Here is a 26,730-nt window from a genome sequence, read left to right as displayed (position 1 = left end):
TGAAAGAATACCCATGAACGATCACATCAATCACTTATTTTGTATTTGCTGTCATTTTCTATAAATGACAAACGTTTGTTATAGAAAAAGATAGCAAATACAAAATAAGTGATTGATGTGATCGTTCATGGGTATTCTTTCATTTTTCCGACTGTATTTGACTTTCGTTTTGTCGGTTTAGTCATAAATGTGTACTAGATTATACTAATGTGAGAAAAAACATAATGGTCAACAATACGCCAATAATTAATATGTTGATGGAGAAGATAACTTCTTACTTGGTCTACCCCCTAGTTTAAAAGATCTAGAAACTTAAAATAATTGTTTGTTGGGATATGCTCAGACAAGTAGGAAACACTAAAAATATTTATGAGTTATCAACATAAGAAAGTTCGAAAAGAGCATTGAACGATACAACAGGTTCATAGAATAGTACACACCATAAATTCTGCAATGGAAACCAAACAGTACTGCACAACTGCCTTTCTAGATGTTAGTCAAGTCTTTGAGAAGGTTTGGCACACAGGCCTGATTTTCAACATCAAGAAATATCTTCCCATCACCTACCTGAAACTGTTAAAATCATATCTAAATGGGAGAGAATTCCGAATAAGAGTGAATGAAAGTAATTCCAATAATTTTCTTAAAAATCTGATGTCCCACAGGGCAGTGTTCTTTTGAGGACTGAGGAAGTTGTATTCAACTTCCTCAATCCTCTAGCACCAAATACCTAGGAATACATCTTGACTCACAACTCAATTTTAAAGAACATATTCTTAAGAAGCGAAAACAAATGGACCTAAGAAAGACAGACCTAAACTGGCTAGTAGGTAGGAAATCGAAAATGACCCTAGAAAATAAAATCCTTCTATCATAACACCTATCTGGACGTACGGAAGCTGGGGATGTGCAAGCAAATCAAATACAGCCATAATTCAAAGAAGCTAATCGAAAATACTGCAAACGATAACTGATGCGCCTTGGTATGGATCAAACCTAAGACCTAACAATCCCGTCCATACAGGATGTGATCACTAAATATAGCACAAAGCACCATGAAGGATTGGAATCACACAGTAACCCCTACTTCAAACCTCTAATAGATCATCATGTCAATAGGAAACTCAAAAGAATCTGGCAAGCTGACCTAAAAACGGTTAAAGTGGTCTTGTCACTGGAGAAGACCTCACCAAGCCAATAGGAGCCATTTTCTCCGCAGCCAGCAGATTAACACCAAGCCAATAAGAGCCTTATTTGTGTTTTGATTGCTAAATAGTGTGACTTAATAAAAAAATATAAGGAAGTATTTTTAAAAAGTTTATAGATTGTTGCTACCATTTAATATCGAAATTTTTACTAGAGCTCAAAAAAATATTTTTGGCGTCTTATTATCTAAAAAATAGCATGCACACAAAATACTACACAGCTAAAAATTATCCCTAGTCGCAACCTACCTTTCTCTGGACTTTTTCTTCTTCTTTTTCCCATCCTTCTCCTTTTCTACATCATCATCAGCTCCCGGTTCCGGACTAGGTGTGTGTACTAGCTGGTATTTTCGAACGTCCGCTTTTTCTGCCTCGTTCTGTTTGTCCCTTTCCAGAGCTTTCAGTCTTTCTCGTTCCTGTATAGCGACACTTTTCGCGATTTTTTCTTTGGCTTGGCGACCGGGGTCGAAGCTGCTGCCATCCACGAAGTACTCTGAGATCCCGAAGGCTTCGCGAAGACGTGCATTTTTCTCTTGCTGTGCTTCGGCCACCTGGTGAGTTTCCGTCACACTAAAAAAATTAGTTCGTGGATTACTTATACCAAAGTATGTACATAATTATACAGGCCTTAATTAGATAGGCCTTTATAATAATTATAATCGCGTAATGCAGTATTACAAATCGCATATACAATTGTTGTATACTGAAGATGTATTTTTATGAATGCAGAGAGTGTACACAATAAGAGTACATTTATTTCGCAACCAATTGTAGGAAATGTAAAAGAAGTAATCAAGAATAATCAATGAATATTTATATAACCGGTAATATACTAGTTCAACCAGAAAAGATATCTTCTAAATGTTCACGATGGCGGTTTCAGTTTAGACTCAATAGAAATATTTTACGATCCAAATATTATTATTATTTCAGTTTATTTTCTACAAAATTTAAAAATTCTCTTAAATCCTTTTTAATAAATAAAGTCACTTTTAACTGTTCGAGTTAACTAGAGAACGCTAAACTGGCCAAACTGTGCACGCTCGAGATAATTCGAGCGGCGTTGTATTTTATGTTGCTCTAATTTTGTACACTCGAATGCAATCGATAATTGAAAATATGAATGTGAAAGCAAGAAAATATATCGCTTTCCTACTTATCACTTACGACTGATCTCTTCCTTGTGAGCCACTTTCCGACAAATATGGATGTGCATATTCATATTCTGATTCGCTCATTTTTCAATATATAGGGTGTCACAAAAATACAGGTCATAAATTTATTCACATATTTTGGGACCAAAAATAGTTCGTTTGAACCTAACTTACCTTAGTACAAATGTGCACAGAAAAAAAGTTACAAGCCCTTTGAAGTTACAAAATGAAAATCGATTTTTTCCAATATATCGAAAACTATAACATATTTTTTTATTGAAGATGGACATGTAGCATTTGTATGGCAGTAGCATATTAAAAAAAATTATAGTGAAATTTGGACACCCCATAAACTTCTGTGTACGTTCCAATTAAATTATTATTGTGGTACCATTAGTTAAACACAATGTTTTTAAAACTGTTTTGCCTCTTAGTACTTTTTCGAAAAGTCAGTTTTTATCGAGATATTTTGAATATTTGTTAAATCCACCACATATTTGTATACGGTAAGTACGATTATGGAGACTAGGTAATAATATGAAAATTCATTTATGATTTATATTTTTAGGTATATTTTGAACCATATTAAAAAAGAAGCAACATCTCGATAAAAGGTACTTATCAAAAAAATACAAAGAAGGAGAAAAGTTTTAAAAACACTGTGTTTAACTAATGGTACCGCAGTAATAGTTTAATTGGAACGTACACAAACATTTGGAGGGTTTAAAGGAACAAAACCCCCGTAAATTTTTTATGTAAACATATTAAAAAAGAAGCCGCAACTGGATAAAAACTGCCTTATCGAAAAAATACTAAGATGCAAAAAAGTTTTAAAAATACTGAGTTTAACTAATGGTACCACAATAATAATTTAATTGGGGGGTTAAAGGGAACAAAACCCCCGTAAAATTTTTATGGGGTGCACAAATTTTACTATATTTTTTCTTTAAGATGTTCCTGCCATAAGAATGCCACATGTCCATTTTCTTCTCTAATAGTTTTCGATATATTCGAAAAATCGATTTTAACTTTGTAATTTCAAAGGGCTGTAACTTTTTTTATGTGCATATTTGTACTAAGGTAAGTTAGGTTCATTCGAACTATTTTTGGCCCCAAAATATGTGATTTAATTTATGACCTGTATTTTTGTTTTATATTTACTAAAATATAATGTAAAATATAATATAATAGGTTTGTTCCAACATAACGAAAAACAGTCATGTAACAATCACGCTCCTGCGCAGTTAGTAAACAAAATACGTTCCAACAAAAAGATGATCGTTGGAAGTTCACACTAAGTTCACTTTTTTCATTAAAAACAAATTGATTTTTTTGTCGGTCTTTTTCAAAAAAACTGTGCATTAAGGGGTTAAATTATTTTTAAAATTTTCTTGATATTTTTAAAATCTTAATAGAAGTCCAAATATCATTTTTTTTCAAAAGTTTGTAAATATATTTTATTGTCATGTATGTCAATTTTTTGGAACATTTCCTATGAGCAGTGAGACTTACAACGAGATCGGGAGATTATTGCACCTTAATTTCTTTTTTAAACTTTAATGCAGTTTACTATTTTTATTGCGAATAAGCCACAATTTTACTATAAAATAAGTTTATTTGACGTTTCGATTGCCCCTTAGGAAATCGAAAGGTATTTTGAGAACAATTTCAGAAGTGCAAATGGAAACGTCAAATAAAAGTAAATAAATAAATAACATTTAAATATGAAACGTCAAATACATTTTAATGTAAAATTGTGGTTTATTCACAATGATAATAGTAAATTGCATAAGGCCATCGGTACATAATTCGCAAAAATTTTACGGCTATCCCTACTTTTTCTGTCTTTACACGGCAAATTACGTGTAGTAAAATTCTCACTGGTATGGATATGTAAACATTACTACTTGACAATGTCATCATGAACTTTAAAGAGATGGCTTTTAAATGTTCTTGGATAACTGTTACTTGTATAAGTGCAAATTATTAATTCAGTTAATTAATATGATTATTTCATTCATAGGAGATTCTGACCAATAGAAAGCTACAGAAATAAAAATTTAACTGATTATTTTTTGATTATTTTAACTTCCAATCGTATAGTAAGATATTTGACCACGTGTTTAATTCTGTCCAATCAGATTAAAATTATACTGAGAATTATCTACTGTAGAAAATTACCGATATATTTTTTTAAGTAGATTGTTTCTGTTTAATGGCAACCAGTTTCCTAGTTTTGACAACTGTCACATTTAAGAAAATATCCGTAATATACGTATTAAAAAATAATCTCACGAATATCACACGACAGTAAGAATAAATAAGAAAATAATGCTTCATTTTTACTCAAATTTGTTGTCATTGGGCAATGGCCACTCGAGCCCTGCGGGCTCTCGTGTCTATTGCCAGACAACAAATTTTCCAAAAACTGTCGCATTATTTTCAATTTATTCTCACTCTCTTGTGATATTATACCCGATAATTTTTGATAATATCCCGTCGTCAAGTATGTATATTACGTCAGATGCCCTTCGTTGCTACGAAAAAATACATTCAGTGACATTACTGACAATTAATGTTTTAAAAATTATAAAAGTGATGACTTTCAACCGTCGAATATTTATAACAACTGTGTGTTTAATTGTACTAATTTGTACTAACATAAATAAATTACAATAAAATTTTGGTTTTGAACAGTTTTATTCATGAAATAATTGCAACAAATTGCACTCAATGTCTAAAATTATTATCGAATTTTTGCCCTAATTTCACTCCCCTTCGGGTCGTGAAATTAAAACTGTCAAAGTGTCACTCGGGAAAAATTCGATGATTTTAGAGCTCTTGTGCAATTACTACTGATAATTTTTTCACTAACTATGTATTCAGTGATTGTAATAATTTATATACTGTACAACAAAAACTAATACTCAATCGAGAAAAGAGGAAAAAGTGATTTTTTAATAATATATGGTTACTATGGAACGCTTACAATTTTAAACATCTTTAACAACAAAATACTTGGATCACAGAATATATCTTGATGTATTCTCTGCTTGGACCTTCCATAAATAATAAACAATAAATAACTTTTTATTAAGTTCACGTCTTAAATCAATTATTTATCAAATACACTATCAATATTATTTAATGAACAACTCAAAATATTCCCGATGCCAAAATTGTCACTGTCTTGTCATCATATTCTATTTGACCCAGTGCGTTGTATGACAACAAAGATAGCGAATGTTCGATTTGGAAAATATCACCACAGACATGGTGTAAATTTTTTCAAATCCTGAAAAAACTAATTAATATTTTTAAAAAATTTAAACGCAGATAGAAAGACTAAATTATTATCGAGGGCCGAAAGTCCCTTATAATAAATAAAAAGTTTCTTTTGAATGAAATATTTGAAATTAAAAATCACACTACATTTTCTCTTAGTTTTTCACCCCTGTAACTTATTAAAATAAACATTATAGAAGCTTTCAGGGAATGAATGTAATCTTTCATTCGGCGTTTAAATTTTTCAAAAATACTTTCCACTTATGGACGGGATAAATAAATTAAAAGGCAGGCTCCATCACTCCCAGAATTCAATTTTTTTTTCATTTTTAAAGTTCTATGTGATTAAAAATTTTAACCCACCACCCCCTTCCCCCTTCACCCACCATCAAAAACTTCATTTTTCGTTTTTATTTTTTTTTAGGTGGGATCCAATCAATTTTAATATAATTTCAAAAAATTCATAGGCGTAGTTGACGCTTTTACAAAACATGTCTATTTTTTATATATCCGTAGGTTGAGTGTAGGTACATGACCACAAAAAATTTAAATTTTTTTTTTTTAGAAAATAGTGTAATTTTTTTGGAGGGGGCTGGAGGTCTTATTTTTTTTCTATTTTTTGTATTTTATCAAACACTATGTTTTTAATTTTTTTCAGAATTTTCCGAAAGGTTCGTCACTTTCAAAAATCTAAAAAACTGTTTTTTTATGGTTTTTGAGGATTTTCCTTAGTTTATAGACTTCAAAATAGATCAAATCAATGTTTTTTTATATGTTACTTATATGTAAATTAAACTAACTGAGTCCTTTAGAACATTTAAACATGGAAGAAACACGTCCAAACCCCGAAAAACCCCATAAAAAAAGTTTTTTGGAAGTTTGAAGGTCGCGAACCTTTCGGAAAATTCTGAAAAAAAAATTAAAAACAAAGTGTTTGATAAAATACACAAAATAGAAAAAAAAATTAGACCTCCAGCCCACTCCAAAAAAAATTAGACCTCCAGCCCACTCCAAAAAAAATTATATGGCTTTTTTCCAAAAATATATAATTTTTTTGAGGTTGTGTACACTCAACCTACGGATCTATAAAAAATAGACATGTTTTGTAAAAGCGTCAACCACGCCTATGAATTTTTTGAAACTTTAAGATTGATTGGCTCCCACCTAAAAAAAATAAAAACGAAAAATGAAGTTTTTGATGGTGGGGGAAGGGGGTGGTGGGTTAAAATTACGCCGAGTCTTATTTTTGAATCACATAGAACTTAAAAAATAAAAAAAATTAAATTCTGGGAGTTATGGAGGGTATCTTTTAATTTATTACAGAGGGTACAGTAGAAAATTACCGCTGTAATAACAATCTGATTGGACAGAATTAAACACGTGATGAAAAATCTTACTACACGATTGGAAGTTAAAATCATTAAAAAATAGTCGCTGTAATTTTTATTCTTGCAGCATTCTATTGGTCAGAATCTCTATGAATGAAATAATCCAATATATTCACTAATAAGTACGACTCACTAATTCAAAATAAATTGCTTACTCTTTTACATCATTAAAACAAACCATGGTTGAGCAATCCACAATATTATTGCAAACTGCACTAATTCCGCATTATCACTCCCATCGATTAAAACCTCAACTAAAAGTACAGTTTGTATAGTAACAGAGAGAATGCATCTACCGTACGCCACGCGAATATATTCCTAAATGGTCACACGACCCCTTAAAAAATAGTCACGCGATCCTACACTAGACAAGGGAAATCGATAATTATCATGCTACCCCTTATATAAATCAGTGAGTCAGGGTTACGTACACTAAGAAAAATGTTGATACATAGTTTTATTATGTTTATTTAATTTCAGTTTGCAAGTTTCCATAATAAATTTGGATATGGTATATGAATGTAATTTAAAAACAAAAAACAATTGTGTGATATATAAAGGGAGACAAATCGGACCTGGAGAATTACAGAGGCATTAATTTATTAAACAGAACATTAAAATTAAGAAACAAACTGAATGAAATTATAACGTTAGGGCTGTTTCACATTATAAGAATTTTGAACGTGCGAGGGTTTTCTCGTGCGGTAGTTTTGACGCACTTTTCCTTTTCACACAATAAGTGTTGAGTCGCACGAAGATATTTTGCTGTGTTGTTTGGTATATTATTTTTATTTACATTTTGTGGCTGAGGTAGGTACAGCTGGTTTCTAAAAAAACTAATAGGACTCTTAGTAAGATTTGATCATTTTGAGCAGTGTATGTTTGATCTGAGATTATATTATATTTATTATGACAGACAAATAATAAAATAAACAAACAAACAGCCATTTTTTGACGTTGAACCAATGAACTCTCAATACGGATAGAATAGACATGAAGAAAATTAATTCGGCCACGATACAAGAGAGAGGTCCTAGAGAGAGACAGAGAATGGGCAGGAAAATTTGACAGGCCGTGTAATTTGAGTTGCCTATATAAACTTAAATCGGGGAAATGGACCATATATTTTTTTAACTTGGTATATATTATTTAACTAGGGCTGATAGGCAGTATTTAAAAATTAAGTTAAGTTAATAAAATTTAAAAAATATGAGGTATATTTTTTAAATTTTATTAACTTAATTTTTAAATACTGCCTATCAGCCCTAGTTAAATAATATATACCAAGTTAAAAAAATATATGGTCCATTTCCCCGATTTAAGTTTATATAGGCAACTCAAATTACATGGTCTGTAAAATTTTCCTGCCCATTCTCTGTCTCTCTCTAGGACCTCTCTCTTATATTTTGGTGGCAATCTCGCTTCACTATTTGAATGAGACGGGGCCATTCCATCCGTATTGACAGTTCATTGCGTTGAACAGAATAAGTTATGTGACAAATTTTAAGATTTGACAGTGACAGTGACAGCATGTAAATAATAGGTATTTATCCTTCAAAATACACTGCTCAATTTTCTACAAAATACGCTTTAAGAGTCGTATCAGTTTTTTGGAACCAGCTGTACATGATACGATGTCTGATATGTATCATTACGATGTATTATTACAAATGGATATTTTTTGTCCATACTTGTGTCCTAATGTACTGTAATGCGTATTTAATTCATTTGCAATTTCTATTTTGTCAATTATTATTTCTTATGTTTTAAATTAAAAATCTTAATTTATTTTTATAATCGTTGTTCTACTAAGTTATTTGTGGGATCTTGGATTAGCTCATCTAATCGACTCATGCAATCTATGTAATAAGCTATTCTAAATGGGAAATAAGCCACAATTTAACTAAAAAATGATTTTATTAACGTTTCGACATCCGATTTGGGCGTCGAAACGTTAATAAAATCATTTTTTTAGTTAAATTGTGGCTCATGTCCCATTTAGAATAGTTTATTACAAAAATGCCACAAGAAAATAGCTTCAGCATAACATTACAATCTATGTTTTTCATGTACAGAATTTAAAAGACCATCCGTCATCCACTCGTTTTTAAATGTCGTTCCCCTCGTTTTAAATGTTGTTTTTAGATAATTTCACACAAGACGTGACGGCCGCCCTATTTCAGTCTTCACCGAGTCGTTTACCCTATAAAACTAAATATAATTTCGTAGAATAAAAGGTATATATTATATGGAGCGAAATCAAATTATAGCGTTGTGGTCACTTTATCGTCGAAGAAAGAGAAATAAGAGGAACCGAATTCATTGGGTCCATCCTATGAACGCAAAAAGATACGATTTATATATGTTAATATTCACACATGTTGATGGAACACCCTCTATACTCAACGTTAATTGCAACTATGTACAATAACGTTTATTATAATATACTTTTTAATTACTTTAGTAGTGCAGTTTTAATTACTGTTGTTATCAGTAACATTTTTTTCTTTATCACCTAATTCATCAAATTCAATGTTAAGTGCACGGCATACACCATTCCAATCATTTCTCGTCAAGTTTCTATCTTTATATATTTCTATTTTGTCCCAAAGAACAGGTCTCGCTTCAATTAATGTTATTAATATTTCACTATCAAACTGAGACATCATAATATAAAATATATGCATCTACTTCAAACAGCCATAAAGTGTAAATGAAAATAATGTACCAAACAACCAAAGAAACTACCTTCGTGCGACTGAACGACAGTATCATATGAAAGGATGCATTAAGTCCCTACTGGGTGCGTAAAGACGGCACGGCTGTCGTCTGTTGTTGTAAGCGAGGGACGGCATAAACACGGCGACTTCACCGAACGTTCCAACCACCGTCTAGTGAGAAAGGCTCCATATGATTACATATATGTAATATATGGTAATTATATATATATGTAATATATATATAATTCCAGCATATGCGCGTATACCTGAGTACGATACTTGCCTCAATTGTAGGGTACGGTGCAAGTGTATGGGCACACAGACTAACAAATAATACAAATATTGAAAAACTGAATAAAGCACAAAGAGGTTTCCTTGTTAGAATGACAGGAGCCTTCAGTACTACAGCAACATCAGCTTTAACAGTCTTGACTGGTGTAATGCCCATGCACTTGGAAGCACAAAAACGTGCATGTAGATATTGGCAAAGAAAAGAAAATTATGAAAAAATAATGCAATTAATGGGAATAGAAATCAGAACAAAAAGACAATTAGAAGAAATATTAAATAGAAAATGGCAAAACGAATGGAATAATTCACCTAAAGCAAGACGTCTCTATAATTTCATTCCAAATTTAAATAATATACCAAATTATTTTAACCCAAAAAAAGGATTAATACATTTTCTTACAGGGCACGGTCCGTACCCTACATACCTACATAGATTTAACTTAAAAGACAATGAATATTGTGAATGTGGAGAAATAGGCACACCAGAACACATAGTATTTATTTGCGAAAGACAAACAAATACACAAGAACTACAAAGAATGAGAAGAGACCTTCTTGGCATAAATATAAAAAATATAATACAAAATGAAGAATTATTTAATACATTAAACAATTTAGCGGACATAATATCAAAGAAACAATTAGAATTATATAATATTAGACGAAGAAGAAATCAAGTAAATAATATCCAACCTCTTTGAATTTAAATAAGAAATTATACAAAAAAAAATTAAAATTACCTATAAAAATATAAAATAAAATATTGGAATAATTAAATAAATATTTATATAATAAAAAATTAAAAATTAATATCAAATATAAAATAAAATAAATCAAAAATAAAAAAATTATTAATCAAACAAAAAAAAAATAAACTAAAAGCCTGAAATTTTAAAACTCAATGGTCTGAGGCTCACCGAAATACCATTAAGAATATCATAAAGTCGATTGGACCTGCACTTAAAATTATTCGTGACTATTTTTAGATGAAGAATGCTGGCATTTCTCATCTGAGAATGAGAAATGGGAGCACTTTTATAAAAATTATATGTTCAAAAAAAAAAAAAAATTAATAATTTATATTTTGTTTATTGGTTTTTGTTTATTTGTTATTATTTGTTCATTAGAATTATTTATTAGAATTGTTTACAATTTGTAGTTTTCATAATTAGTAGTAGATTAGGGCTATTGTTAATTAGTTAAATATAGAAAATTCTTAAAATAATAATAATGTAAAGATAAACTACTGTAATCCCATCAGGAAACGACCTGGATTAGTCACAAGAGGCCAGGTCATTTGTATAGTACTATAAATAAATAAATAAATAAATAAATATGATTACATGAGCCACCATTGGAATGTCGTCGTGCGTTCTAACCCTCGCACGTTTAAATTCTTATAATGTGAAACAGCGCTTAGCATAAGAACAACCAGGTTTTAGGTCGGCAAAATCATGTACCGAAGCTATCATATATTTGAGGCTAGTGCAATAAAAATCGTTAGAATACAACAAACCGACATATTTATATTTCGTGTGCCTTAAGAGGGCATTTCACAGGGTCAAATTAAAATACGTTATATAAAATAAAAGGATACAATACAATAAAAGTAAAAGTAGAAGAAGAACTAACTGACTCAATTGAAGCTGGCAATGGGATAAGACTCCCTGAGTTTTATATTGTTCAACCTGATCATGGATGGAATAATAAAAAATTAAAAAATTAAAAACGCCGCCGTGACCTCTGGGCAATGTATGGTAAAATAAAAAGTTACCAACGATGGGGTACTTCGGCGAAAGAGTAAACAAAAAAAATTATTAAGAATAATCTTCTTCTTCTTCTTTTACTTCTTGGAGATCTTTCGATCTGTTTGATTCTGAAGCTGCTTCTGGTTAATTTCCTGGGAAGTAGATTGCCAACTATCCCTCCATCTTTTACGTGGTCTTCCGGGGGGTCTTGAACCGGACGGGTTGTTTTCTAGAGCAATTTTTTGGAGTCTATTCTCACCCATTCGTGTTACATGGTAGTACCACATCCTCTTGCGCTGCCTTCCCCATCTTACAATATCTTGAATTTTGCATTGCTCTCTAATGCTTGCACTTCTCACCATGTCTCTTCTTGTTTTCCCCACTATTGTTCTTAGAGTTTTCGTTTCGGCAACCCTTAGCATCTGTTTCGTTTTGTTAGTGTCTTCGCGCACTTCTGTGCCATATGTCATGATCGGTCGTATGCAAGTCTTATAGATTCTAATTTTACTATCTGTGCGTATATACGGATTTGACCAGACTATCTCCCGCAGACATCCTCACAATGCAGATGCTTTGTTGATTTGACTCCTAAGGTTCTTTACTGGGTTGTGGGTGCTTGTGAAAATACTTGGTATCAGCGACGTACAGTGGAAAGGATCCGGCAAATGTCCAACTAGAAACGGCATGTTCTACTATTCGGGAACTGATGATCCAAACCACCGTTATGGCGTCGGAATAATAGTCGAAAGGGAAGTCAACAAATCGGTACTAAGTTTTACCCCATATTCAGAACGAATCATAGCAATCCAACTAAAGTCGAACAAAGGAAAAATTAACATTATTCAAGTCTATGCACCGACAGCAGAGAAAGAGGATGAGGAAATAGAAGAATTCTACAAGCAACTAGAATACATTCTGGAATCGACCAAAAACGAAGAGGTCACCGTAATCATGGGCGATTTCAACGCTAAAGTTGGTAAGGTGAAAACTGATGGATGCACTGGTGAATTTGGACTTGGACAACGAAACGACCGAGGTGAACGTCTCGTACAATTTTGCCAAGAAAAAGAATTTGTAGTAATGAACACAATGTTCAGATTACCAAACCGTAGATTGTACACGTGGACATCACCAAGGGATAATGCAGACAACATCGTCAGGAATCAAATCGATTATATACTAATCAGAAGCCGATTTAAAAACTCCATCAAGTCTACAAAAACCTTTCCAGGCACTGATATAGAATCGGATCACAATCCGGTGGTGGCTGTAGTAAACATAAGATTCAAGAAACTACTTAATGCAGCTAAACAAAAGATAGACGTTAAGTAACTGAAAGACGCAACTATACTGGAAAGGACAAGAGAACAGGTAAACAACAATCTTAAAAACCTCGCTGCAAAAAATAGGAACACAGGAAATGTAGAGGACAAATGGATGGAGATAGAAAAGGCCCTTATGACAGCTGGTGAAGGCTTATTAGCTCCAAGCAAAATTAAGAAAAAGGAATGGATGACAATTTTGTACCGCATGGAGGAAAGGCGAAGAAATAAAACCAACAAGACAAAATACAAAGAAGTGAACCGTGAGATTAAGAGAAAAATTAGAAAAGCCAAAGAGAAGTGGGTTCTGGAAAACTGCAAGGAAATAGAAGAATATGAAAGAAAGTACGATAGCTTTAACATGCATAAAAAGATCAAGGAAATAACAGGTAAAAAAGTGAAACAAGCATCCATCGTAAAGGACAAAAAAGGTAAAATAATTACAGATTTAAATGAAAAACTGGCAAAATGGACAGAATATATTGAAGAACTTTTGCAGGCGAAAGACCAGAAATAGCAGTGGCAGAACCTACAGACGACACAACAGGGCCTGGAATCCTAAAAAGCGAGATAGAATATGCTATAAGGAACACAAAAGTGGGTAAAGCTGCAGGACCAGATGAAATTCCTGTAGAATTGTTGAAACTTATAGACGACACACTTGAAATAATGGTGAACCTCTTTAACACAATTTATAGAACAGGCATCATACCAAAGAAACGGCTCTCCTCTACTTTTGTCACAATCCCGAAGAGGAATAACGCCAGAGAGTGTTCAGACCACAGAACTATAGCATTGATGAGCCACACACTAAAAGTATTTTTAAAAATAATTCACAAAAGAATATTTAATAAATTAGAAGAGAACATAAGCGCCACACAGTTTGGATTCAGAAGTGGACTAGGAACACGGGAAGCTTTGTTTGGTCTGAGTGTGTTAATGCAAAGATGTTTTAATGTAAACCAAGACCTCTACGTAGATTTCATAGATTTTGGGAAGGCCTTCGATAAAGTCAGACACCAAAAGCTGTATGAAATCCTAAGAAGCAAAAACATCGACAGTCGCGACATTAACATCATATCCAGGTTGTACTGGGGACAAACAGCAAAAATCAAGGTTGGTAATGAGTTAACCGAAGAAATTGAGATTCGTCGAAGTGTGCGTCAGGGTTGTGTGCTTTCTCCACTACTATTCAATGTATATAGCGAAACAATATGTCAGGAAGCGCTCCTAGAGCAAATACATTGGTATGAACATTAGCGGAGAGTTAATTAACAATATACGATACGCTGATGACACGCTAATAGTAACAGATAACCTAGCAAATTTACAGTATTTGATGGAAAACATAAACACTCATACCAATAAGTATGGTCTAAAACTGAACATCAAAAAGACTAAATTCATGATTGTAACAAAGAAGCTATACACCAATGTGAATTTAACCATAATCAGCCAGTTGAAAGAGTTACGTCCTACAAATATTTAGGGGTTTGCTTCACTGATACTAATGACCAGACAAGAGAAATCAAGAGGCGAATTGAAATAGCGAGACAATCGTTTGTCAAAATGAAAAAGTTCCTATGCAGTCGGGACATAAATATAAACTTAAGAACGAGAATGTTAAGGTGCTATGTTTTCTCCGTTCTGCTGTACGGCATGGAAGCTTGGACACTGAAAAAGATAAACATCAAAAACATTGAGGCATTCGAGATGTGGTGTTACAGAAGAATGTGGAAAATACCATGACAGAAAGAGTAACAAATCAAGATGTTTTGCTGAAGATGGGGAAGGAATGCGAAGTCATAAAAACCATACAAACGAAAAAACTGGAGTATCTATTCCACATAATGAGAGGAGAAAAGTACTCTCTGCTAAGACTCATAATCCAAGGAAAAATCTCGGGAAAGAGAAATGTGGGACGTAGGAGGATTTCCTGGTTGCGAAATTTAAGGGAGTGGTGTGGGTGCAGTTCAATACAGTTGTTCAGAGCTGCAGCCAACAAAGTTAAGATAGCTGTGATGGTAGCCAACCTCCGATAGGAGACGGTACTGCAAGAAGAAGGGTGCTTGATATATCTATGCCCAGATATCTGAATTGCATCAACTTACATCTGAGCGGATCTTTTGCTATTGTCATACATTTAGTTTTGTTGGTAGAAATGTATTTAGTTGGCGGCTTATTTGAAAGAACTGAAAGAGCTGTCTCTGAAAATCATCTTCTGATTCGGCAATAATTGCTACATCATCTGCGTAACACACCATACCAATTCTTTTGTTGCCCATTCGATGTCCGAGATTAAGAGATGTTACTTTGTTTATAATTTTGCCCATTAGTAGGTTAAACAAGAAGGGGTTTAAACTGTCGCCTTGTCTAATTCCTCCCGGTGTTGAAATATTTTCAGTGAATTGGCCTCCTGCTCTAACTTTGGTTACGTTGTTGTTATTTAGGTTATGGACTGTCTTTGTTATGCTGGTCGGTGTTTTATTTTCTATTAATATATTTAGAATTTCTCCTAGGCGAACTCTGTCAAACGCCTTCGTCAGATCAACTAAGAATAAAATCAAAGGGAGGAAATACAATACTTGGGTCATGTACTGAGAGGTGAAAAATTTGAATTATTACTTATTCTATTAGAAGGTAAAGTACAAAGCAAAATATTAGTAGGAAGACTACATAATTCATGGCTGAAGGACCTGGGATGGTTCTGAGCGCTCAACCGCAGAAATCTTTCGTGCAGGAGTTTCCAAAACTACAATTAACGTTTGTATCGCCATCCTTATTCCTAACGCCACCCTATCCAAATAAGACGGCGCAATAAGAAGAAGATAATAAAAGAATATACAATTATTTTTAGAGATAAGTATCAAGTGCGGTCACCGATAAAAACCCTATATATTTTTGAATCCATATTTATGGAAAATAGGCGAATGAGATGAAATACAGTAGACTCTCTCTATAACGAACACGGGTATTAAGAGGTTTCGCTTATAACGAGGTACACTAGATGTCCCATGAAATTCTTATTGAACTATAACATCTCTATAACGAGGCATATTTGGTTATAACGAGGAAAAATTAAATCGAAGAATATGTTTCTTTACCTGTTTTTGGCGTGGTGGTGGCTATAAATAAATACCACACTGCCTGTATACAGGAATGCCCAACATATGTGTGCTTACCGAGGCCAGTGCTGTAATAAATTCCACCGCCTGCAATAAACTTCTTCCTGTCTATTTATCTATCGACCGATATTGAATGTAACAATTTACGATGGCTAAGTTTTATTATTGAAGTTGACCATAGACACCTAATAAACTATGTAAGATGCATCAAAACATTTCAGTAGTGGTGGTATGCATAATATTATTGTTGTCTGATATAACGAGATCCGCTTATAATGAGGTAATTATTCCGCCATTTCAGTTCTCGTTATAGAGGGAGTCTACTGTAAGAAATTATTACTTATAGTTTAGTTTTCACTATTTTCCAAACTTGATTGGAAGTGACGAACGTTTCGTCAATTTAATTATTCCTTTTCCTAATTCAGATTAGACTAAATTAAATTCATGAATAGTTGATGCTAAATTCGTATCTGTAATTCCCGGCACTTTGAAGCCAATTTTCTGTCGAACGGAAACGCCAACTTTAAATCGGCTTAGTTTGGATTATTTATCGTCCGGGACTCAGGGAATTTAATTCGTAGCTCCAAAAATGCTCAATGGAGAAGTACACGGCACAATTTTAATATCACTTTATTGCAGGAACAAACCAGAAAAATAAGCCTACAAAAAATTAATATGAATGATTTGATATTTGTAATCAAAAAGCGTCAAAATAATTCTCAATGATTATTATCACTTGTAATTTGACAATTTTAATTTTCCTTACCAAAGGAAATGGAAATTGTTTCAAATTGTCACGTGGGCAATACAAATCGGTAATTTTTAAGAGCTCGAGCGTAATTCGGTAAAATTATTTCATGAATAAAACTGTATTTTTAAATTATTTTAACTAATATTCTATTGATATCTTTGCCTGAATGTTTGTTAAACGTGCTCAGTGTTCTCTTTGGTGTTCTATTTGACATGTTGTAAAACATTAATTGTCATTAATGTCACTAAATGTTTATTTTTGCGTAGCAACGAATGACATCTGTCTCGCTACTTGACGACGGGAAATTATCAGTAGTAATTGCACAAGAGCTCTAAAATTATTGAATTTTTGGCGTTTCACTTTGGCAGTTTTAATTTTATTAATTTAATTTAATTATGTCAAAGTGTCACGAGGGCAAAAATTCTATATTAATTTTAGAGTTCGAGTGCAATTTGTTGCGATTATTTCATGAATAAAACTGTTCAAAACCAAAATTTTATTGTAATTTATATATGTAAGTACCAATTAGTGATATCAAACACACAGTTGTTATAAATATGTATTTGACGGTTGAAAGTCATCACTTTTATAATTTTTAAAACATTTGTCATTAATGTCACTGAATGTATTTTTTCGTAGCAACGGAGGGCATCTGACGTAATATGCTTAACGACGGGAGATTATCAAAAATTATCACCTTAATTTGCATGTCTGTAGCTTTCTAATGGTCAGAATCTCCTATGAATGAAATAATCAAAAAAATTATCGGTATTAAAATCACAAGATAGTGAGAATAAACTGAAAATAATGCCAAAATTCTGAGTGACTATTGCCGAATGGAAACAACTTTGAGAAATAAACTGGAGCAATATTTTCTTATTTATTCTTACTATCATGTGATACACGAAAGATTACTTTTTAATACTCACATACACAATTCAAGTTTTTGTAAATAAAAGTTTAGTGACATTTATCACAATTAATATTTTACAACTATATCAATAAATATTAGTTAAAATTATTTAAAAATGCAGTTTTGTTCATGAGATAATCTTACCGAATTACACTCGAGCTCTTAAAATTGCCGATTTTTATTGCACTCGTGACAATTTGTTATTAGATGCAAAACTAAAAGTTTCTAATGGTTAATTTCCTTAAATGTGGCAGTTGTCAAATCTAGAAAACTAGTTGTAATTAAACAGAAACACAATACGTAAATTTATTCTCAGTAGTAATTGCACGAGAGTTCTAAAATTATTAATTTGTTTCCCGAGTGACACTTTGACAGTTTTAATTATGTCAAAGTGTCAAGAGGGCAACAAGTCGATAACAATTTTAGAGATCGAGTGTAATTCGCTGAGATTATTTCAGGAATAAAACTGTCTTTTTAAATTATTTTAACTAATATTTTATTAGTAAAATTTAATAAAAAATTTTGGTCTTGGTAAAAGGTATATTATTTTAAAAAGCCCTATAGGGCTACAAACATCGAACAGAACGTTTTCGCTCTAAAAAGAGCATCATCAGTGTTGCAAGAACATGGTGAGCCAACCAAAAAATACGAAGGTCAAAGCCTTTCAAAAATGGACTAAAAGTCACATCAAAATGCTAACATAGCAAATTCCAAAGGATGGATATAATCCCTAAGGATATGGCCCTAGGATAACATATGACTCCCACACGTTGTAAGTGGGTCAAAGGTAACAAATTAGGTCATTATGTTACAAGAGCTGACAGGCAACTGACAACTCAGTTGCCTGTCAGCTCTTGTAACATAATGACCTAATTTGTTACCTTTGACCCACTTACAACGTGTGGGAGTCATATGTTATCTTAGGGCCATATCCTTAGGGATTATATCCATCCTTTGGAATTTGCTATGTTAGCATTTTGATGTGACTTTTAGTCCATTTTTGAAAGGCTTTGACCTTCGTATTTTTTGGTTGGCTCACCATGTTCTTGCAACACTGATGATGCTCTTTTTAGAGCGAAAACGTTCTGTTCGATGTTTGTAGCCCTATAGGGCTTTTTAAAATAATATACCTTTTACCAAGACCAAAATTTTTTATTAAATTTTACTTGTAATTAATGGTATACAGCCAGCTACAGGAAATTCTTCCTAGTGGATTTTTAATATTTTATTGATATCTTCACCTGAATATTTGCTAAACCTGTTTTTTGATGTTCTCTGTGACAAGTTGTAAAACATTAATTGTCATTAATGTCACTGAATGTTCATTTTTCCGTAGTAACGAAGGGCATCTGACGTAATGCTTGACGACGGGATATTATCAAAAATTATCGGGTATAATATCACAAGAGAGTGAGAATAAATTGACAATAATGCGACAGTTTTTCGAAAATTTGTTGTCTGGCAATAGACACGAGAGCCCGCAGGGCTCGAGTGGTAATAGAGTGGCTATTGCCCAATGACAACAAATTTGAGAAAAAATGAAGCATTATTGATCCCTATTAATGTGACACACATTTTTCAACTTGTCGAAAGTGAAAAGCACAGTTTAGCAAATATTTAGATGAAGATAATAATAAAATGTTAGTTAATTTATTTATAAATACAGTTTTATTCATGAAATAATCTTACCGAAGTAAATCGAGCGCTTAAATTTGCCTATTTGTGTTCTCCTCGTGACAATTTGACATTAGATGCCGAACTAAAAGTATATTATGGATATTTTCTTAAATGTGACAGTTGTCAAAACTAGGAAACTGGTTGCCATTAAACAGAAACAATCTACTTAAAAAAATTCTATCGGTAATTTTCTACAGTAGATAATTCTCAGTATAATTTTAATCTGATTGGACAGAATTAAACACGTGATCAAATATCTTACTATACGATTAGAAGTTAAAATCATTAAAAAATAATCGCTGTAATTTTTATTTCTGTAGTTTTCTATTTGTCAGAATCTCCTATGAATATGAATGAAATAATCAGTAGTAATTGCACAAGAGCTCTAAAATTATTGAATTTTTCCAGAGTGACACTTTGACAGTTTTAATTTCACGAGCTGAAGGCGAGTGAAGTTATGTATAAAGTGTCACGAGGGCAAAAATTCTATATTAATTTTAGAGATCGAGTGGAATTTGTTGCGATTATTTCATGAATAAAACTGTTCAAAACCAAAATTTTATTGTAATTTATTTATGTAAGTACAAATTACTACAATTAAACAAACAGTTGTTATAAATATTAATTTGACGGTTGAAAGTCATCACTTTTATAATTTTTAAAACATTAATTGTCATTAATGTCACTGTCAACGAAGGGCATCTGACGTAATATACTTGACGACGGGAAATTATCAAAAATTATCGATTTAATTTAGATTTCTGTAGCTTTCTATTGGTCAGAATCTCCTATGAATGAAATAATCAGTATAATAATAATAAATCTGGATAAGTAGATTATTCCCAGTATAATAATAGATTGGACAAAATTAAACACGTGATGAAAGATCTTACTACACGATTGGAAATTAAAATCATTAAAATATAATCAGTAGTAATTGCACAAGAGCTCTAAAATTATCGAATTTTTCCCGAGTGACACTTTGACAGTTTTAATTTCACGACCCGAAGGGGAGTGAAATTATGTCAGTGTCACGAAGGCAAAAATTCGATAATAATTTTAGAGAACGAGTGCAATTTGCTGTGATTATTTCATGAATAAAACTGTTCAAAACCAAAATTTTATTGTAATTTATTTACTTGCTATAAATATTTGACGGTTTGAAAGTCATCACTTTTATAATTTTTAAAACATTAAATGTCATTAATGTCACTGAATGTATTTTTTCGTAGCAACGAAGGGCATCTGACGTAATATACTTGACGACGGGATATTATCAAAAATTATCAGTTTAATTTTTATTTCTGTAGCTTTCTATTGGCCAGAATCTCCTATGAATGAAATAATCGTTGAAAGTTTTATTTTTGTAGCTTTCTATTAATCAAAATCGCTGTGAATAAAATAATCTTCTATATCTACTACCCTATAAATGGAAGAGGGCATTTTGAAATACAAAGTTGCGTTAAAACAAAAACAACACCGTCCTGGAAATTGTAAAATTGTAGATAATAGAAATAGAATAGAATAGAAATATAAAATTAAATAAATTTTTTCTTAGTTATAATGTATAGTTGTAGTTATAATTATGTATAATTCTTAGTTATAATTGTATATAATATATAAAAAATGAACTAAAACTGGCAATTTGAAGGTCTATATTATAGACCTTCAAATTGCCAGTTTTAGTTCATTTTTCAAAATCATGAATTTGGAAACGTGCAGTTTCACACATTCAATGTTTCCTGTTAGTCCATGTGGTGAGACCGCTCCCGTCTGAAAAAATTTCTGATTCGGTTTCTTTGTGGATTCCTATTCAAAAATGTCCCCTTTAAACAAATCCGAAGGGTGCCGGGCGGAATTTTTGGGCAGAAATTGTTTAAAAAATTTTTTTAAACAAATACAAAAGATCACGTTTTTTTGGTCTGGAACATATATTTTTAGGCTTTTTGGATCATTCTAAACAGGAAAGGTATCTTGTAATTTTTCTCAAAAATTTATAGTTTTCGAGTTATAGGTGATTTAAAATCTGAAAAATGCGAAAATACGCATTTTCGAGGCTTAAAAACTCATATTTAAATTAGTATTTTTGAGGGTGCCAGATACTTAAATTGAAGATTAAACATTCAGCTTCAAGATTCTGAAGAATGATCGCGTCTAACCTTAACGTATACCGTTGATTTTTAATTGTTAAATATGCGTGTTTATCCGATTTTTTTGCCGGTGCGGCGCGCTCCATTTCAAAAATCTCATATTTCCCTCGAAAAATATTTTTTCTAGATTCTTTGGGATATTCTCAATAGAATAAGTTTTTTGAAATTTTTCTGAAAAGTTAATAGTTTTAAAGTTATAAGCGATTTAAAATCCGAAAAGTGCCAAAAAACGCATTTTCGTATTTTAAATCGCTTATAACTTTAAAACTATCAACTTTTGGCAAAAATGTCAAGAAACTTATTTTATTTACATACAATGTCCCAAAGAATCTAGAAAAAATATTTTTCGGAGGAAAATAGATTGTTGAAATAGAGCGCGCCGCACCGGTAAAAAAATCGAATGGACATGCATAATTTAACAATTACAAAACAACGGTTTAAATTAAGGTTAGACGCGATCACTCTTCAGAATCTTGAAGCTGAATGTTTAAACTTTAATTTAAGTACCTGGCAACCTTAAAAATATTAATTTAAATATGAGTTTTTAAGCCTCGAAAATGCGTATTTTCGCATTTTTCAGACTTTAAATCGCCTATAACTCGAAAACTATCAATTTTTGAGAAAATTTACTAGATACCTTTCTTGTTTAGAATGACCCACAAAACTTAAAAATATATGTTCCGGAGCAAAAAACGTGATCATTTGTATTTGTTAAAAAAATTGTTTAAACAATTTCTGTCCAAAAATTCCGGCCGGCACCCTTCAGATTTGTTTGAAGGGGACATTTTTGAATAGGAATCCACAAAGAAACCGAATCAGAAATTTTTCCAGACGGGAGCGGTCTCACCACATGGACTATGTCAAAAAAAGTCATTCAGATCCAATATTCGTGTTTATTGAGATTCAGATGCCGTATATTGAATTTGTGGGACGGCATGTTTCCAAATTCATGATTTTGAAAAATGGACTAAAAAACCGACATTTTGAAGCTCTACAACTCAGAAATGATTGATTTCTGAGTCTTGGAGCAATGAGAACTATTGATCAGCATGATATCTCTTAAAACTCGCCAAATTTCATTTGCTTGTCTCAACCGGTTTTAGAGCAACAAATAAATCGTCAGTTTGTAAAAAAATTTTAACACCTCGTATCTTGGAAAACGAAGTATTTGCGGACATAAGCTTATACAGTACAACTTCGTTTAACCGGACTAACTGAGACCGGAAGCGATCCGGTAAATCGAAAATCCGGATAATCCGGAAATATAATAAGGTTAATAAAACTACATGTGAAATGATAACTTACTATATTTACACCCTATATGATTTACGCGGGCATTAGTTTTTATTTACAAAAAAGTCATTGATCTTCCTTTGTTTTAATTTTGGGTGATGTTTCATATTATTATGTACGATTATGTACATACATACATACAATTATAAAAATTATTTTTTTTTATTTTTTCATTCCGGATTGATCCGGATAATCCGGACATCCGGATGAACGAGGTCCGGATTAACGAGGTTGTACTGTATAGCAAACTGTCATTATTTTTTCATGCAGAGTCACTTCCTGAAGTTTGTTGTACTTATTTACTAACATGCTGGATTTTATACAAATTAATATATATTATTCAAATGGACTAAAAACCGACACTTTGGACCCCTACAACTCAGAAACAATTGATTTCTGAGTCTTGGGATACTGAGAATTTTTGATCAGCATGACCAAACCTACATCTCTGCAAATTTAACTAAATCCGCTATTACATAAGAAAGTGACAGGGTCCTTTGAATTGCAGAAAACTTATAGAAAAATCTAGTAGGTAATACACCAATATTTGTTTTCATCTTGATTCCCTAAAATAAATTAGAAATTAGGAAAGTGTGTAATAAGATATAATACGAAATAAGGGAAATATGTAACATTTTAATTCTCTATGCTTATGCAGGAAGGAAAGACATTCTGCAAGATGCATAAAATAAACTACCAACAAATTGTCCAATTCTTGCAATTGAACTCTTTAAACGAGGATTTTTCAAATTTGAAGACAAAAACTTTAAATCTTCCAAAAGAAAAATATACTAAAGATGTATTCCAAACTATAACACCATTGAACATATCTGGAAAGATCCATCCATACCAATATTGCTATGTCATAGTATAAAAAAATTGTTGACCACACTGAACAATTTAATTTGGAGTCCAAAGTCAGAACCGATGCTCGTTCCACTAAATATAAGCAAATTAATGTACATATTAACTACAGGGTGATCAATTTCTGTGACAAAGTTCAATATATGTGTTATTATACAATATATGAAAAAAAGTTGTTAATAAAAGTTATAGACACCTTTAATGTACACATTTTAAAATTAGTGAGACATATACAGGGTCCTCCATAACACGGTGTCAAACCAAAGTTACGTTTTTTAAATAGAACACCCTGTATTTTATTCAAAATCTGGTTTCTCTACATCTTTCTGATCAAAAAAATATCACACTTGTCTAGGGTTATACCGAGCGTTTCAAAGTTAAAAAATCATACTGATTTGATCGCCCTGTATATTTCTAACGGTGTAATATAAATTTATGTTTTTACTGCTTTTGACTGTCAATATTAAATTAGTTTTACAACAATGCACAGTTTTTTTATAACTACACAAATTGTATACAGGGTAAGTCAAAATGCAAATTAAAGATCTCTTAAAACTCCGATTTTTGGTTTATCTAGCTTCCTATTCTTCCATGTCAGTACATTAATTGTTTAATTTGTAGTCTATTTCATTTCATTTAACTAAATTTAACTTTCATTTTGTCATTTCACATTCGATGACGTCACATTTTGAAACATGAAATTATACCCACATTAAATCTATAAAATCCATTAGTTTTTCTGGAATAGAGAGTTGCTAATTGAGACTTTACAATAGATTATAATATTTAAATAATTTAAATCGCATTTTCAGATATTTAATAACAACTTTTACATTTTACTACAAATCCAAAACCAAACTACACTTTTTAAGCTTTAACCAAAAATTGGCTTTATCTTGTCATGTCATGTCACTCTTGTCATATTGAATGTCCATTTCCTAATTTCTCAGTTGGTCTGCGCCCATTGTACTGGCAAGTACCTAGCATTTTCGAGCAGGGAACCATGTTGCCCTTTGAGCATTTGTGTTCTATTATATCTAATAACATCGACTTGTAGTCACCATATTTTGTTAAAATAACATATTTAAACCATACATTATGGAGTTACCACTTTGAATGGTGTGCTAGTTTCAAACTACTCTGCAGAATGTAAGTATTCCCACAAGTTTTTTCATTCTAACAGTCACAATTTTAACCTTTTTCTTTAGTCTAACGTGGAAATACTTCATTCTAGGCACTGAAGATGTTCTGAATTAGAACGAAAACGTTTTGCAATCCATTTGGATGACTTTTTAGATAGTTTTTAAATAAACGATTTTATACCAGAATACAAGTTTAAGTTTTTACTTCTGTATGAATTTTCTTCATACTTTTAAATGGAACGCCCTGTATTTTATATTATCACCGAAAAGCTCTATCAGTATACTGACATATCTTTTAAGTATTCCCTATACCTAAAGTTATTAGTTTTCGAGATATTTTAGTTTTATTGTTGATAACTCATAGATGCGTTTATTACAATAATTAATTACCCTTAATATTAGAAACCTTTCAATGGATTTGTTAGTGATAATTAAAATTGTACTGCATTTCATTTTTTCTCGAAATTTCTGACAAATTCTATACAATAACGACACTTTTATATTTACTAACAAAATGATATTAATTTTCTGCGAAGAAATGGAAACTATAAATTGCTGCAAGTTCTTGTTTACGGTAGCTTTGAAATAATTGACACAAGAACTGTCAGATTTAAGTTTTTGATTAGCTGTTTGTTTTTATTTTTGTTATTTTGTGATTATAATTGTTTGCCATATTGTTATAATTGGTACCTAACAATGAATTTTAGTCGTGAAGAAATGATAAAAAGGATAAAAAATAAAACTATATGGATTTTAGGAGAGTGTTTCAAAATTTTCAAAATCAAAAATTTCAAAAGAAATGATAAAAATGATAAAAAATAAAACTATATGGATTTTAGGAGAGTGTTTCAAAATCTCATTACCTGCAAGCGTATCCACAGCGTCGACAACCAAATAAGAGAGCATTTGACAAATTATTAGACAGGTTTATTCGTAGTGGTTCGGTTTTATATGAACCAAAGGAAAAAACAAAAACCATTATTACGGATAAAAATGAATTAAATGTTCTATTGGCTGTTACAGAAAATCCTCATACAAGTATTCGAAATATTACAAGAGAGCAAGATATAAAGTTATTATCTATTCAAAAGATACTCAAGAAAAACAACATGCACCCATATCATATACAATTACATCAGGAACTTGTTGGGGATGATTTCGAACGAAGAGTACAATTTTGTCAATGGTCACAACAGCAAATAGATATCCATTTGAGTTAGTTCTTTTTAGAGACGAGGTAACATTCACCAAAAATGGTATTGTAGACAGACACAATTTTCAGTAGTAATTGCACAAGAGCTCTAAAATTCTATATTAATTTTAGAGATCGAGTTCAATTTGTTGCGATTATTTCATGAATAAAACTGTTCAAAACCAAAATTTTATTATAATTTATTTATGTAAGTACCTACAAATTAGTACAATTAAACAAACAGTTGTTATAAATATTAATTTGACGGTTGAAAGTCATCACTTTTATAATTTTTAAAACATTAATTGTCATTAATGTCACTGAATGTATTTTTTCGTAGCAACGAAGGGCATCTGACGTAATATACTTGACGACGGGAAATTATCAAAAATTATCGATTTAATTTAGATTTCTGTAGCTTTCTATTGGTGAGAATCTCCTATGAATGAAATAATCATTATTATTCCACAACCAATCCGTACTGTGCTCGCAAACATAGTCAAACGAGAT

The 26,730-nt window shown here is 31.8% G+C and overlaps 1 protein-coding gene across 4 annotated transcripts in view; it reads right to left on the bottom strand.

The window, feature by feature from the left end:
• The window catches only part of LOC114328565 (serine/arginine repetitive matrix protein 2), a 186,230-nt gene that overhangs the window by 79,396 nt on the left and 80,104 nt on the right, over nt 1-26,730 (bottom strand). For all 4 annotated transcript variants that reach the window (XM_028277446.2, XM_028277447.2, XM_050655590.1 and 1 more), the window contains one exon: nt 1,455-1,775. In XM_028277446.2, the coding sequence (XP_028133247.2) occupies nt 1,455-1,775 (321 nt within the window). The remainder of the gene's footprint in view (nt 1-1,454; nt 1,776-26,730) is intronic.

This window comes from Diabrotica virgifera, chromosome 7 (genome assembly GCF_917563875.1).
Source record: "Diabrotica virgifera virgifera chromosome 7, PGI_DIABVI_V3a".
Classification (NCBI taxonomy): domain Eukaryota; kingdom Metazoa; phylum Arthropoda; class Insecta; order Coleoptera; family Chrysomelidae; genus Diabrotica; species Diabrotica virgifera.
The sequence above is the reverse complement of the archived record's forward strand: the minus strand, read 5'-3'. Positions and strand labels throughout refer to the sequence as shown.